The sequence below is a fragment of the Trachymyrmex cornetzi genome, unplaced genomic scaffold (genome assembly GCF_001594075.2).
Source record: "Trachymyrmex cornetzi isolate Tcor2-1 unplaced genomic scaffold, Tcor1.1 scaffold121, whole genome shotgun sequence".
In the NCBI taxonomy this organism is placed as follows: Eukaryota; Metazoa; Arthropoda; class Insecta; order Hymenoptera; family Formicidae; genus Trachymyrmex; species Trachymyrmex cornetzi.
Window position 1 is genome coordinate 1,105,357 of NW_017295773.1, and position 13,627 is coordinate 1,118,983.

At 32.1% G+C, this 13,627-nt stretch overlaps 2 protein-coding genes across 2 annotated transcripts in view; one reads left to right on the plus strand and one right to left on the minus strand.

The window, feature by feature from the left end:
- The window catches only part of LOC108767953 (arginine/serine-rich protein PNISR), a 12,360-nt gene extending 9,495 nt beyond the window's left edge, over positions 1-2,865 (plus strand). Inside the window, 2 exon segments of the mRNA XM_018518104.1 lie at positions 1-445; positions 2,585-2,865. The exon segment at positions 1-445 is cut by the window's left edge and continues 32 nt beyond it. Coding sequence (XP_018373606.1) covers positions 1-421 — 421 coding nt within the window. The 3' untranslated portion in view covers positions 422-445; positions 2,585-2,865.
- Positions 2,866-3,015: 150 nt separating this feature from the next.
- On the minus strand, positions 3,016-8,895 carry LOC108767960 (lipase 3). The gene is made up of 8 exons (XM_018518114.1): positions 8,699-8,895; positions 7,291-7,486; positions 7,076-7,190; positions 5,594-5,837; positions 4,755-4,913; positions 4,571-4,658; positions 3,335-3,477; positions 3,016-3,216 (listed from the first exon to the last, which is right to left on the minus strand). Exons 1-8 carry the CDS (start codon positions 8,813-8,815, stop codon positions 3,064-3,066), a joined length of 1,215 nt encoding a protein of 404 aa, XP_018373616.1. The 5' UTR covers positions 8,816-8,895; the 3' UTR covers positions 3,016-3,063.
- Positions 8,896-13,627: the final 4,732 nt, after the last annotated feature.

The following is a 13,627-nucleotide window of genomic DNA, read 5'->3' on the forward strand; positions in this document are numbered from 1 at the left end:
ACGGAAGAACTATCGCTCGCGGTCCTCCAGCGATCACAGATCCAGCAGAAAGCGTCGCACGCGGTCGCGCGACAGGAAGCGTGTGAGATCGCGTTCGCGCAGCTACCGTCGCTCCAGATCAACGTCCACCAACAGAAAGTGGTCTTCGCGGTCGCACTCTCGTAGATGGAAATCGCGCTCACATTCCAGAGAAAGGCGACGAGGTAGTCGGTCGCGCAGCAAGTCGCGCGGAGCGAAACGCGGAAGATCGCGCTCGAGAACGCGCAGCCGCTCGCGGGATCACAGACGGTCAAGGTCTTACGTTTCCGGGAGGAGCCAACGGCGGGGCAGTCGATCCAGATCGCGAGACCGAAGTAGAAAGTCACGGTCCAAGTCGAGCTATCGTGATGGTAAGAAGTCGTCACATCGATACAGGAATTGAGGTCAGGATCCGCTCCTAGCCAAGGTTGTATATTCATTCTGATTGTACCTTTTAACAGAACAATATGAGAAAAGCAGTGATATTATATTATTCTTAACAAGAGTCCGCGGCTTGTTACATAGACTAATCAAAGATCGTTTCTTAGAGTCTTTCTCTTGCTTTTTTTATGTTACATCTCTCATTCGGCTCTCGATTTATTACAGTGTTTATATGTTATCTGATACAATAATTGAAAAATATACATTATACATAAATGACGCCGTTTTAACGCGATGCAGAAATCTAAGATGCTTAACAAGGAATTTTTTTTTTATTTGCTCTTTGCTACTTGGATATATTAAATATTTTCTTATAACTGGACCGAGTTCTGAATCGTCGTGCAGGTGCAGATGTCGTTTCAGCCTTGTTCACTGAATATTAAACAAGGATAAAACAACATTTGGGAGCACTCGGATGATGATTCTGAACGCAGCCCAGCACACGCACACGTGAGATGATTATAGATTGCAATCGACGTTATATATTTTCATTTTTTCATTATATAGTTTTACATTGATTGAAGTTTGTATTGAAAAGTTGAGCTACATATAAAGAATATAATTTCGTCATTATGCAATAAAAAAGCAGTGAAAGTTTTGCTCAATCTTTGTTTTGAGTCATATAATGATATAAGTATTATATGCAATAAAGTTATTTCATAACTTTGTAGATTTTCTATAGATATGTTACGATAAAAGTTTGTTATTAGATTTAGTTATAATATAAGAAATAAAATGAGAGCATCTATCATGGAACAAGTCGGAATGGATTCCGTAATTGGAATGGAGTCGGAATTATTCAATTATTCCCTACATTTCTATTGTGTTTTCTAGGGAAAACGGAATAATTCCGATCGGAATTCTGACATGTTCCACCGTAGGTACCGAGGATTAAAGTGATTCAAGATTTGTCAAGGTTAGGTATTCAAAATTAGTAAGCATTAATTGTGCATTCCTATCCATTGAATATCTTCAAAATATTCGAGTTTCCTTGGAAAATCTTTTTCTCTCAATTAGGTATTTTATTAATATGAAATTTATTATTTTTTTTATCATTTAATCTGAATACTTTTAATATCTAGAATTCTTATCTTGTTTCAAAATTACATATATGTATTTATTGATATTACATATTTTCAAGTAAGTCTTGTTAACTAGTCACGCATTTTCTATGCTTAATAATTTCACATAATTCATCTATAACAAAATGCAATGTCAAAAAAATTGTGTATAGTTATTAGGCAATTATTATTTCACGGTGAAAAAATGAAGTATTGGCTCTTTGAGAGAATCTATTAAGATATATCTTAAAATGAGATGAGTAAAGTATAACATAATTTAAATTAATAATTTGATTCTTTTGTTTAGAACGTTAAAAAAGAATATCTCACTCACAAAATGTAATTACTGAATAATTATTTGTTGATTAATAAAGTGCAGTTACTTCACGCGAAAATATAGCAATTTAAAGCGAGACTATGATTTCATTGTTCCAACTATCTTTTTAAACATCGGAATTATGAGACTCGCAATTTGTAAAAATGCGCGCATCTTTATACAGTGAAGACTACTTTTGTATTAATAAATAAATGTTATCGATAGTATTCAGGATTCGTATGGACTCTTATTTACAGGGAGTGATAAATAGGGAATAATAAATTCGTATACTTCGTTATTTTCAGAATAATTTTGCACAAAAAAGGAAAATATTGCTGCAATGTGTTTTATTCGATATATTACTGCAAATAAAAATTTTGATAAAAATTACTTTGCGGTAATATCTTTCTCTATTTCGTATAAAATTATTCCAAACAAGATCGTGCGCGCAAATATCTTTTTATTAATTATATATCAAAATTATCATGTTACATCTATAATGTTAATTATGTACATGTATATAAATAAATGTAGCAATTATACAAATGAATTTGATAAACACTTCAATAACGTATGATTTGTATACGAGTGGAAATATATTTGAATTTTGATAAGAAAAAGGAATGCTTTGTGTGGACTTTGTAAAGAGTATTATACATTACTAGGCTGAAGTATAACGAATCAATAATCTTGTAGAATTATGCGCCAGGATTTCGACACGAGTCCTAGAAATTTTATTTTGTTTCAGCATCTTCTACTGGCTTCTACTGGACTTCAACGTTTTACTATGATTCAGTTCGTCAACACAGCATTGTGGTACAGTTGCAATTTTGAATACGCGTTCTCAATCTCTTTTATCTCAGATAGTATACTAAAAAAGTCATAATGCTACGTAATAAATAGTAGGTACTGATAGTTTTATGTTATAGACTCATCTAATATTACTTGCTCTAATGTACAAAAGTCTATCTTTCTTTTCTAAAAAAGGCACACGTAATCAAAATTTATACGATTACGAGAAAGACGAACGTGAAATAAAATTAATGCAAAATTAGTTGAAGTAGTTTTCGTGTCTTCCCTGAAGCAACTCCCAGTCACGTTAAAATTGCAAAGGATACCAGGCATTTAATCAAATTAATTAGGTATGTAAAATGCATAAACCATAATTAATCCAAATCGTTTGCAAGGATCGTTTGTAACTAATTTTCAAGAATTTGCGTTTTACCTTTACGGTATGGAATTCATTCTTTCAATAAGATGATTGTAGACGAGCTGCCGTACGTGCAAACCGTATACGAAATCGAAGTGATTCAATCCCTTTAGCGTCACCGTGTATTTTTCCAAAATATTCGGCAATTTTCCGTTTAATGTCTCAACATCCTAAAATATATTATAAATGATAAAATGTTATTTGACATGCAAGATTAAAAAGACAACAGAGTATCTTCCTTTCATTCAATTGTATACACAACGGCAAATTAGTGATGCATTTAATTACATTTGGAGTAGCCAAAATATCATTCAAGCCGTTATACAAAATCACGGGGGCCGTGATTTTTTCCACGGGATACTCTGGCGGAACGAATCGCTTGTAAAACTTGAGATTTCGTAATGTGCCGTAATCGTAAGGCCGAAAATGTCCTGTAAGGGAAGTGACTCGGTTATGAAGGTGTAATTGGTGTTAGCACTGGTTAGCACGTACAGAAGATAGATAAAATAAAATCTGAACACCTAGGAAATACACATCACTTGTTTTATTATAACAGATTATAATATCACTGACCTATCGTTTGTCTTTAATATATATGGTCTGTTTTTTGTTCTTGTACTAGACTGCATTAGAAACTCTTGCTTTCGACAAATATCAAACATACCTATTTCACTTTAAGTTCCGAAAGTGTTCAGCCATGAAAAACAGATCGATAGATTCTATTCTTATATTGGAATAGAATTGTACAATGCTCGAACATGTCGGTGCAATGTAATACCATTCTTCTAACAAAATTCTCCAATACAGCAGAACACTGCTTAAGAGATATTGGAGGAAATCTGCTTTTTATTTTACTCTTCAAGTTCTTATTTTACACTTCAATTTATTCTGCTCATAATGATTCGATGATATTTAGATCAGGCCATTGCGCTGGCCAGAAAAACTGAAATTTTGAAGAACAAAAAGCAATTTTGGAAAATAAAGTGAAAGGTAAATTTTCTTCTTCGTCATTACGTATGTATGTAAGTATTTGAAAAATTCTAGAAGAGAACAATATATGACAAGAATGATTTTGTTGAAAAATCTAAAAATTTAGGTAGATCTGAAAATAATAATTTTATTGGCTGTCGAAGTAATTATGTAGGAAATTCAAGAATGACAAGCAATACGTTTTGACATTCTATTATAAGCGACCAGCTTGAGTGTCCTACATAATTATTTGGATGGTTCAACAAAATTATTTTCAGATCTGTATTTAGCTAAATTTTCAAATACTTCAACAAAAATCGTTTCTTCCGTGTACAACATTCCATTGATGAATTGATGACTATTCATGCATTGTATAACTATTCAATAAGGATAGAATCTATATTAAAGGCAAATTATTGACGACCTCTTATTAATAAAACAAGTAATGTATTTTCTAAGTGTTTATATTATTTTGTCTATTCTCTGTATTGAAAAGAAAAAATATTTGTGATCTCACAAATTCATAATTTAAAAAATCGGACTTTGAACCGATACCTGGATTTTGAATGCCCAATGCGTAGTGAACCAATTGCTTGAACGAGCATCCCGCTGGTGCAAATTGCAGATAATCCTCCAAGTGCTCCTGAAAATGCGTAATGTCATCTCATATAAGCGAATCGGAGTCACGAGTTTAGCTCAATCGGAACCGATTTGTACGGTTTTGACAGCGATAGCTTACGTAATCCGTCTCTCCGATGCTAAAACCTCCGATCATGGACACGATCAGTTGGCACAAGGGTTGAGTGAGAATGTCTTTCTGGCATAAGATGTGCGTTACGAATTTCTCTAATTCCGTATTCGCTAACATTTCAAAATATCCAGTGTACTTGTAAAGTCCCTGTCGAATTAAGCGGGTATAATAACCAACATAGAGTAGATTTGCGAGAAAAATCTGCTTTCTTTTTAAATAGAATTATTCTTTGGAATTAGTCTAGAGATGTGCAAATCAAGGTTTTTTGGCTCCGAATCGAATCCAATTCTTTTTTTCCGAGTACGAATCGAACCGACTCGAATCGAATCTGAGAATTGATTGCGTATCTCTTGAAATGAGATGAAAATTACAAAAGTGAGCAAATTCACTAGAACATTTATAATTTCATTGATCAACACCTAGTGCATGTATATATGTATGTATATTGAATGAGCTAAAAGCCCAAAATCTTACTTGATTCGATTCGATTCGTATTAAAATAATCCGCATATCTCTGTAAAGTATTTTGCAAATGTCGCAAATGTTGCTTAACGAAAAAAATCCAGCTTGCGCGCGCGCGCGCGCGCGTGTGTGTGTGTGTGTGTGTGTGTACATAAATATAAGTAAAGATTTTATTTTACATATATAAGTATAATGATATAGTTTTGTTTGTAATGATAAAATAGCAAATAGATCTAATTATATTCTGTATAAATTGAAGTTGGAAGAATGACTTCCATAAGTTATTTATATTTTTTCTTGAAAAATTTCAGAAAATATTTTAATGGATTATAAATATACTACCCGAGTAGCTACCTAATACTTACCTTATAATAATCTGCGAAATAACTCAAAGGTCTCAGCATACCGCCAATGTGTCCGGCGTAAGCCACAGGGGCTAGAGCGGACATAAGTTTGATTTTCATATTGTATTCTGGCCTGAGGGACGCAAGGACCCAAAACTGCGTTGTTCCTTGAGAGAAGCCTATGTAGAACAGCTGCTCTTGGCTAGTTTGATACAATATATAGTCTATCATAGCCGGCAAATCGTATATACCCATCTCATGCCAACTAAATAGAAAACGTGCAGGAGAATTACAATTGATTAATAATTAGAATGTACAATATACATATAGACATCATTATAAAATTACATAGTACCATAAATTCTATTAGAAGGAAAATAAAAAACATGCATAAGAAAGATTCCATTACTTGGATCAAAATTGACCTATTTTATTCATTGTCCAGGACATTGAATAAAATGACCAATTTTAGCCTATATAAGTAGTAGAATCTTTCGTATGTATACTTTTTATAATACATATTTCATGTTCAAAAGATTGCCCCCCCCCCCCCCCCATGTATTTTTTAAATGCAATAAATTCTTCACAGTGTTGATGTACGAGGGTCGTTCGAAAAGTTTTGAGTCTCAAAACATGAAGATGACATTACTCGTCAAAACCATTCTGATACTTCAATCGTACATGCTTTGAAAGATACCTGTAAAAATCGAATATCGTGATTTTCTGAAAAAAAAAATGGAAAAAATCGAATGCCGTGATTAAATTCTTGCATTTGAAAGACAATACGATGGGCCAGAATCCCCGTAAACAGCATCCAACTTGACTTTAATTTGCCTTTCAAATGCAAGAACTTAATCACGGCACGATTTTCAATTCTTTCCATTTGAATATCGTGCCGTTTTTTTTACAAAAATACTGACATCGACTGGCACAAATGACTGTCAAACAAGAACTGAGCGTCCACAATGGCTACAATTTTTATAGGTATCTTTTAAAGCATGTACGATTGTAGTACCAGAAATGGTTTCGACGAATAATGCCATCTTCATATTTTGAGACTCAAAACTTTTCAAACGACCCTCGTATATTAGCATCATTGTTAGATTGATGCTAATATTCATTTAATTAGTGATATTATTTCAGCTTCAGCTTATGATTGTTTTTCAAATCGGACAGTAATTAACATGCAGTTTATATAACTAAATGTATTTAAAATCGCTGAAATTGAACTGAAACTTTTTTGAAATTTTACTGAAAATGAATTTTTCAGCTAAACATCGCTGAAATTAAACTAGGATTTTTCTGAAATGCTGAAATTTTGCTGAAAAGTGTTCCAAAGTGTGATATAATTTCAGCGAAATTTTTCCACCAGGGGAATGTCAGATTTTAACGTTCGAGTTAAAATCTGACATTCGCTTAGGATTTCTTTCATTTTTCTAGTTCGTGAAAAGTGTGAGAGACGGGACCGCATGAATAGGACGGCATTTCGAAGTTTCGTGATACCTGAAATCCCAGAATTTAGCGCTGCTTATAGAAAGGTTCGTGTGGTTCTTCGAATTGGTGGTTCCACGAGAGTTGCCGAGCCACACATCATAGCCGTCGTCAGCCAGGAGATAAGCTAATAGATGATATTATAAAGGGTAATTCTTTAATCAATGTATTAAAATCTATAAACTAAAGAGGAGGGAAAACACTAAGGAGGAAAACTGATCTGATACCGAGTGATCGATTCGGACCCGTTATCAGCCAATCCATCGAACATCCCAACAATCCGTGCATGATCAATACTACTCGATTATTCTCAATAGTTGTATTCGAGCGATTAGGTATCCGATGAACAGCCAATATGTACCCGTCATCAGTTATTACATGGTGAAGTTCAAAGGGGTAGCCGCTCTGTTCTACTCTATCTTTCTAAAGTAACAACAAATAATTGTTATGGGTATAATTGATAATTGAAGGTTAATTATCTTTAATATTTATTATATATTAAACAATAATAAGGAACTAAAGGCTTTGATGAAGAAATCAATGGATGAGAATGCCATTAAGAGCCGACACCAGATAGTGATGTGTGTGTGTGTGTGTGTGTGTGTGTATGTGTCTAATTTATTCAATATATATAATAATCAACCGTAATACTATACATATGTTTCGATCTCCGGTTCGGATCCTCTTTGTGTATATAATTAAAACATAATTTAAATATTTAACGTATAAGCATACCGATGATTCTAATTACTGAGATTACATACAGAGATCGTGTTAACGTTTCGTTAAAAGTAGTATTACTGAGGATCGATATGACTGCGTTAAATTTAAATTATATCTAATTATGTATACTAAAGAGGATTCAAATTGGGGATTGAAACGTATGTATAATATTATGGTTGATTATTATATACAAATATTGAATAAATTAAATACCCGCGTTACTATCTGGTGTCGGCTGTTAAAATGGTATTCTTATCTAAAAATTTGTATAAATAATAAAGGATAATTATACCTTTACTGTTATATTATATATTACAACAATTTGAGTATAATGTTCATTTCTACCAATGTAGATTGACTTTTAATATAGACTTATCAGTTAGGACGTTTGAAGTAAACCGAAATGTCCTAACTAATAAGTCTGTATTAAAAGTCATTGTTTTTAATATATTATGTGAAGATCTTATGATTATTACGTAAATTGCACACAATTCTCGCGCTGCATAAAGCTTTTAATGTCTGTACATTATATTCTGTTTTTTTTTTAAATCTACATTGCTAAAAATGGCCATAATTAATTAAATATAATTGTACTTTGAGTATATAATTGACTTATACTTAAATTAGATTATAATATTTAATTCGATAATTAATTGATAATTAACTATATATTGATTATACTTAAAATTAAAATGACAATTAAAAGTTTAAAATTTTAATATTTAAATTTATTAGTTTATGATTATAAATAGAGTAGTGATGAAAGTTTTAAGAATTTGTGTGAGTTCTAATGTTATTAAAATTTTCGTTTTAATTTGTAATACGTTTATGATTTCAAACTTGACAAATAAATTCTCATGTTAATTACTTATATATTTCATTATAAAAACAGTTCCAGATAATTTTACTTACGACCAATAGATTGGGATCGATTCTCGGAGGGAACATTCCGCGTGTGCGAAATAGACCATTTATTTGAACGACGAATCCATAAGATAGCAGCGAAACAAAACACCAGTACGCAATCATTTCCTCGATAGACACTTTTATTAAGCGATGTATGCAATGTATGCACCTCGGTATTACTACAATATCTTTTACTTTATCCAACTTCTCGTTACTGGGATTTAAGATTTAAACGAAGTAAACACACACACCATGCATTAATTTTTACAATATTATTCCAATTATATCGAGCAGTTAAACGAATTTTCATATTATCGAGACTAAACAATTTATCAAGTTTTCTTCTAAGAAATGTAAATTTACGTAAGAGGCGCCAAATATCGTGTGTATTTAAGAGATTGAAAGTGAAAAGTACGAAGCGACGAAGAAGGTCCTTTAAACTAAATGATCATACGATTCTCCGGCACCTTTATTTTTATCCCGGGTTTCCCACCCTCTTCGCCCTTCCCAAGTGGTGATTATCGGTCTCGAGTCATAGCGCGAACTGAGACCAGTAATTTTAGCAAATCTACTTCCATGCACGAGTCCCGTGTCTGTTTTCCATAAATTGCAACACCTCACCGGCTTCGTCTTGCAATTTATCCGGTTTTTGTCGCTCACGTATTTCGAGGCCGTAATTGTTTTTATTAATGACACGAATCACCGAAAGCCACGGCGCGGGCGATACCATTACCGGATGGAGGAGGTGGCGGCTGGAGGACGACGCGCGATTATGATAGTCGCTGACGTTATTGTATGCACCTTTTTGCGAAAAGGTTCTCGTTCGTCGCACAATTAACACAGGTAATATTTCGCGATATCACCGAATCCTCGACAATTACGTCAGGTGCCAGCCAATTGATAACATTAAAACGTGATAGTCGTGAAAATGCATCGCGATGATTAGCTACGTCAGAAATTTTTCGGCGCCCACGTGTGCTGTCGCGAAATCAAGAATTAGACAATCTTACCGGAAATATTTCTGTCAGTATACGGTATAATTACTTGGGGCAATTAAAATAGTACACTCTGTCCTACCGTGCCCGCCAAAAGTTCCGGGTTATCTAAATAATTTGTATTCAATCGTTTTATATACCTATATATATATATATATATATATATATATATTGTTATTTTAACGTAGTCATTTTGTTTTTATTTTTATTTGTATCTTATCACGTGTACGTTAAATTTGTTATTTTAATGCTTATGAGCTTTAGAGCTTATATCCATTCTTAACATACTCTCATTTAACTACCTAAATAACTTCTGAATGATTCGAGATATAGGATTGAAATTTATAGAGATACAATGGGATCATTAAATTTATCATTCAACTTTGAAAATACTCCCCTTAATACTCCCGGGGAGGCTAGAAAATCTTAAATGGCATGTGGGATCAAGTGAGGGCTTATTCGTATCCTCATAAAGCCTCATATCTTTCTCACGATCTCGCCGTGAGCTGCTCTCGCTACCGCAAAATCTCAGTAACAATAAATATGAAAATAGTAAAAAAACCGGCTATACTGGGAGTTAGCACTGTTACAAATGCGCGATTAGTTAATAAAACTTTATATACAGGGTGTTCGGTAAGTTGACAAAGTGTCAATAAAAATCGACCTGTCAATAAAAAACTCCCAATAAAAATCGACCTGTTTTTGCGTTTTTTCAAAAAATCACTTTTATAGAAGTTATTCAGTTTATTTCTATGGCACTATATATATATATAACCATTAAAAAAAAAAATGTTTATGACAGCTAACTTCAAGTTGTACACGCTACTACAAAGGTCAACAACAAAACATTGAAAAATGGACTTAGGCCACTTTCAAAATAAACGGCTCATACATATATATAGAATGATATATGTATAAACTGTTGAATTTATTTTTAAAATTTATTCTTAAAAAAAGAGTCGACTTTTTGCTTGCAATGAGGTATAAGATACACATGAGATTTATACACAGTCCGCAGGTCAACTATTGTTTTGTTCCAATAAAAGAATATTTAAATACCATAAAGTCTTTATTTCACATGCGAAGTAACGGACTGAAAAAAAGAAAAAACAAGGGACACTCGAAGAATAATGTAAATAAATATGTCGTGAACTGTATAATCAATCATTTTACATAATTACTTGATCTTCGCGTCTATCAAAATTGATGACTTTGTAAGCATGCATACATAACACGTATTCAGTTCATTCGTTTTATTAAGCGTAAAAGATATCATTTCAATCAAGGTTTCTCTTTAATAATCTTCTATCGGCTCTTTTCAACATATAACATCGCATATGTTGTGAAGTTACAAAATTGTAAAAAAATACACGCAAGAAAACGATAACGAATAATGAAATTATAAATAAAAAATGTATCACGTTGAAATTATACGACGTATCGACTGAAACACGCTTGAAAGATTAATCGTCGTAATTTTCGTTTTTTGTTACGTTTCTTCATATAAACATGCTTTATGATTAACAGCATGATTGTGTTCGCATAAACGATTACGATTCATCAAAGACAATGATTTCACAATTAGCTACGATTACATAACATGTTTACTTACACATACACTACAATGTTTAAGTCCAGCTTCTGACAATGAGTTTCAACATATCGTTCAAATAAATTCTTATGCAAATATACAATAATGTTATTTCAATTCGGATTGCACATGACGTCTGTATTTGTATGAATTTATCTATATTTCCAAAATGATCAGATTAAGCAATAGTTAGAAAATATACATATTTTCCGAAAATCTCTCAAAAACCGTCTCTTAGTTTTTAGGAGAGCATTTATCGCTAAAAAGTTATGCGTTAAGAATTAGCGCAAATTAAATCCAATTTCGAGCTCTTTTAAAATTGATGAAACAACCAATTTCAGACTGGATTGTTCCACCATTTGATAAATCTCGGCTTACTTGTTCTCTCGCTTTCGTTCTTTTTCTTCCCTTTTATTAAATAAATTATAAGTTATAAGTAGTTTATTCAAAGGTAGAATAATCGGCCTTCAAGAGAGTTGGCAGAACCAACTTAAGGAAAATTGATAAAACAATTAGTTTTAGCAGAGCGTAAAATTTAAATTGGGATTTCGTTCGTGCCACTTCTCACGATTTGTTATCATGTATTCTCTTAATAATTTTGACAATTTTACAAAGCTATCGACATATATACGCGTTACAATTCTCTGTCTTTCACTTATTACCTACCTAATTATTGAAAATATATCTTGAAAAAAAAAAAAGATAAAATATATAAAATAAGTAAATACAGATATCTTAAAGTACAAATCGACATGAAATAATATAGTTGCAAAAAGATATTGTATATTATATTATACATACACACACAACTTATAAACACATACAACTTATAAACAAATGTTACTTTAATTATTAGAAACGCTAAATTTGACGTGATAATAAAATATTTTACGTAATTTTATAACGTAATGACGTGGAAAAGGCCAACATATATAGCTTCATAAAGCTAGCAGGATCAAATCAGCAGAATCAAATTGGACTTATCGGAATTTTTAGTACTCATTTTGTACTTAATTGTACCATTAATGATAATTTTGTATCGTGTGTCATTTCAAAAATAATCGTGGCGATGCTAGCTTAATATTAAGCTGGATCAATTCAAAATAAAAGAAAAAGGAAAAATAATATCAGAAATCAATACTTTGATTGAATTTGTACTATTTTGTACTGCTAAAAACAATATTATGTATCATTTCCAAGAAAACAGTGACGTTGCTAATTTAAGATTTAAGCTGACAGGACCATAAAAAAAATAACATAAGGACAAAAATTAACGCAACTGAATTTGTACTAATTTGTACTATTGAAAATAAGTTAATATTTTACATGTTTTTTTCCTTAAAATGATTTTATTAGTATATACTTACAATCTGATTTGTTGCATTTCACGTCAAGATCTTTAAAATCGGACTTTTAATCTTGGAAAATTTTGCATTTTTTTTTGTACGACTAATAATGATTTCGACGATATCATAATTTAAATGTTCGCATGAGCAACGTTTTTTATAAATTTATGCAACTTGCGTCAATAATTTCACAAAAAAATCTCACTTTTTTTTCGAAACACGCGTCTTATATTTTTATTGTAAAATAGGTATGTTAACAAATTAAAAAAAATAAAATAAAATGACGATGTTTCAAAGGTGCCCGATTTGACGTGGAATGCCTCATAGATTGTAAGTATTGTATATACTAATAGTCATTTAAGGAGAAAAAAAAACATATAAAATATTAACTTACTTTCAATGGTATGTACAAATTAGTACAAATTCAGTTGTGTTAATTTTTGCTCTATGTTGTTTTTTTTATGGTCCTGCTAACTTAAATATTAAACTATCAGCGCCACTTTTTTTTTGTTGGAAATAATATACAGGGTGGGGAAAAAGTATGGAAGCAAACAATTATTTCCGAAACTATTCATTTTTCGACAAAATGTCTTAGACATAATTTTTATGGTATGAAAAGATGTATTATGTGGCATAGACGGCATGACCTTGAAATGACCCTTACGAGCTGCATACAAATAACGTAATTGTTTCTTACATACAAATAACAATTGTTTCTTAACTGGGAGTGTTTTTAAGGGAATGGGGCTCATATGCAGTGTTTTGTAAACGTTTCGACATCAGCTACACGAATCTGTAACAAAAACTGACGAGTTCCATTTGAAATTTTTTACGTTATTTGTATGCAGCTCGTAAGGGTCATTTCAAGGTCATGCCGTCTATGCCACATAATACATCTTTTCATACCATAAAAATTATGTCTAAGACATTTTGTCGAAAAATGAATAGTTTCGGAAATAATTGTTTGCTTCCATACTTTTTCCCCACCCTGTATAATATAGAA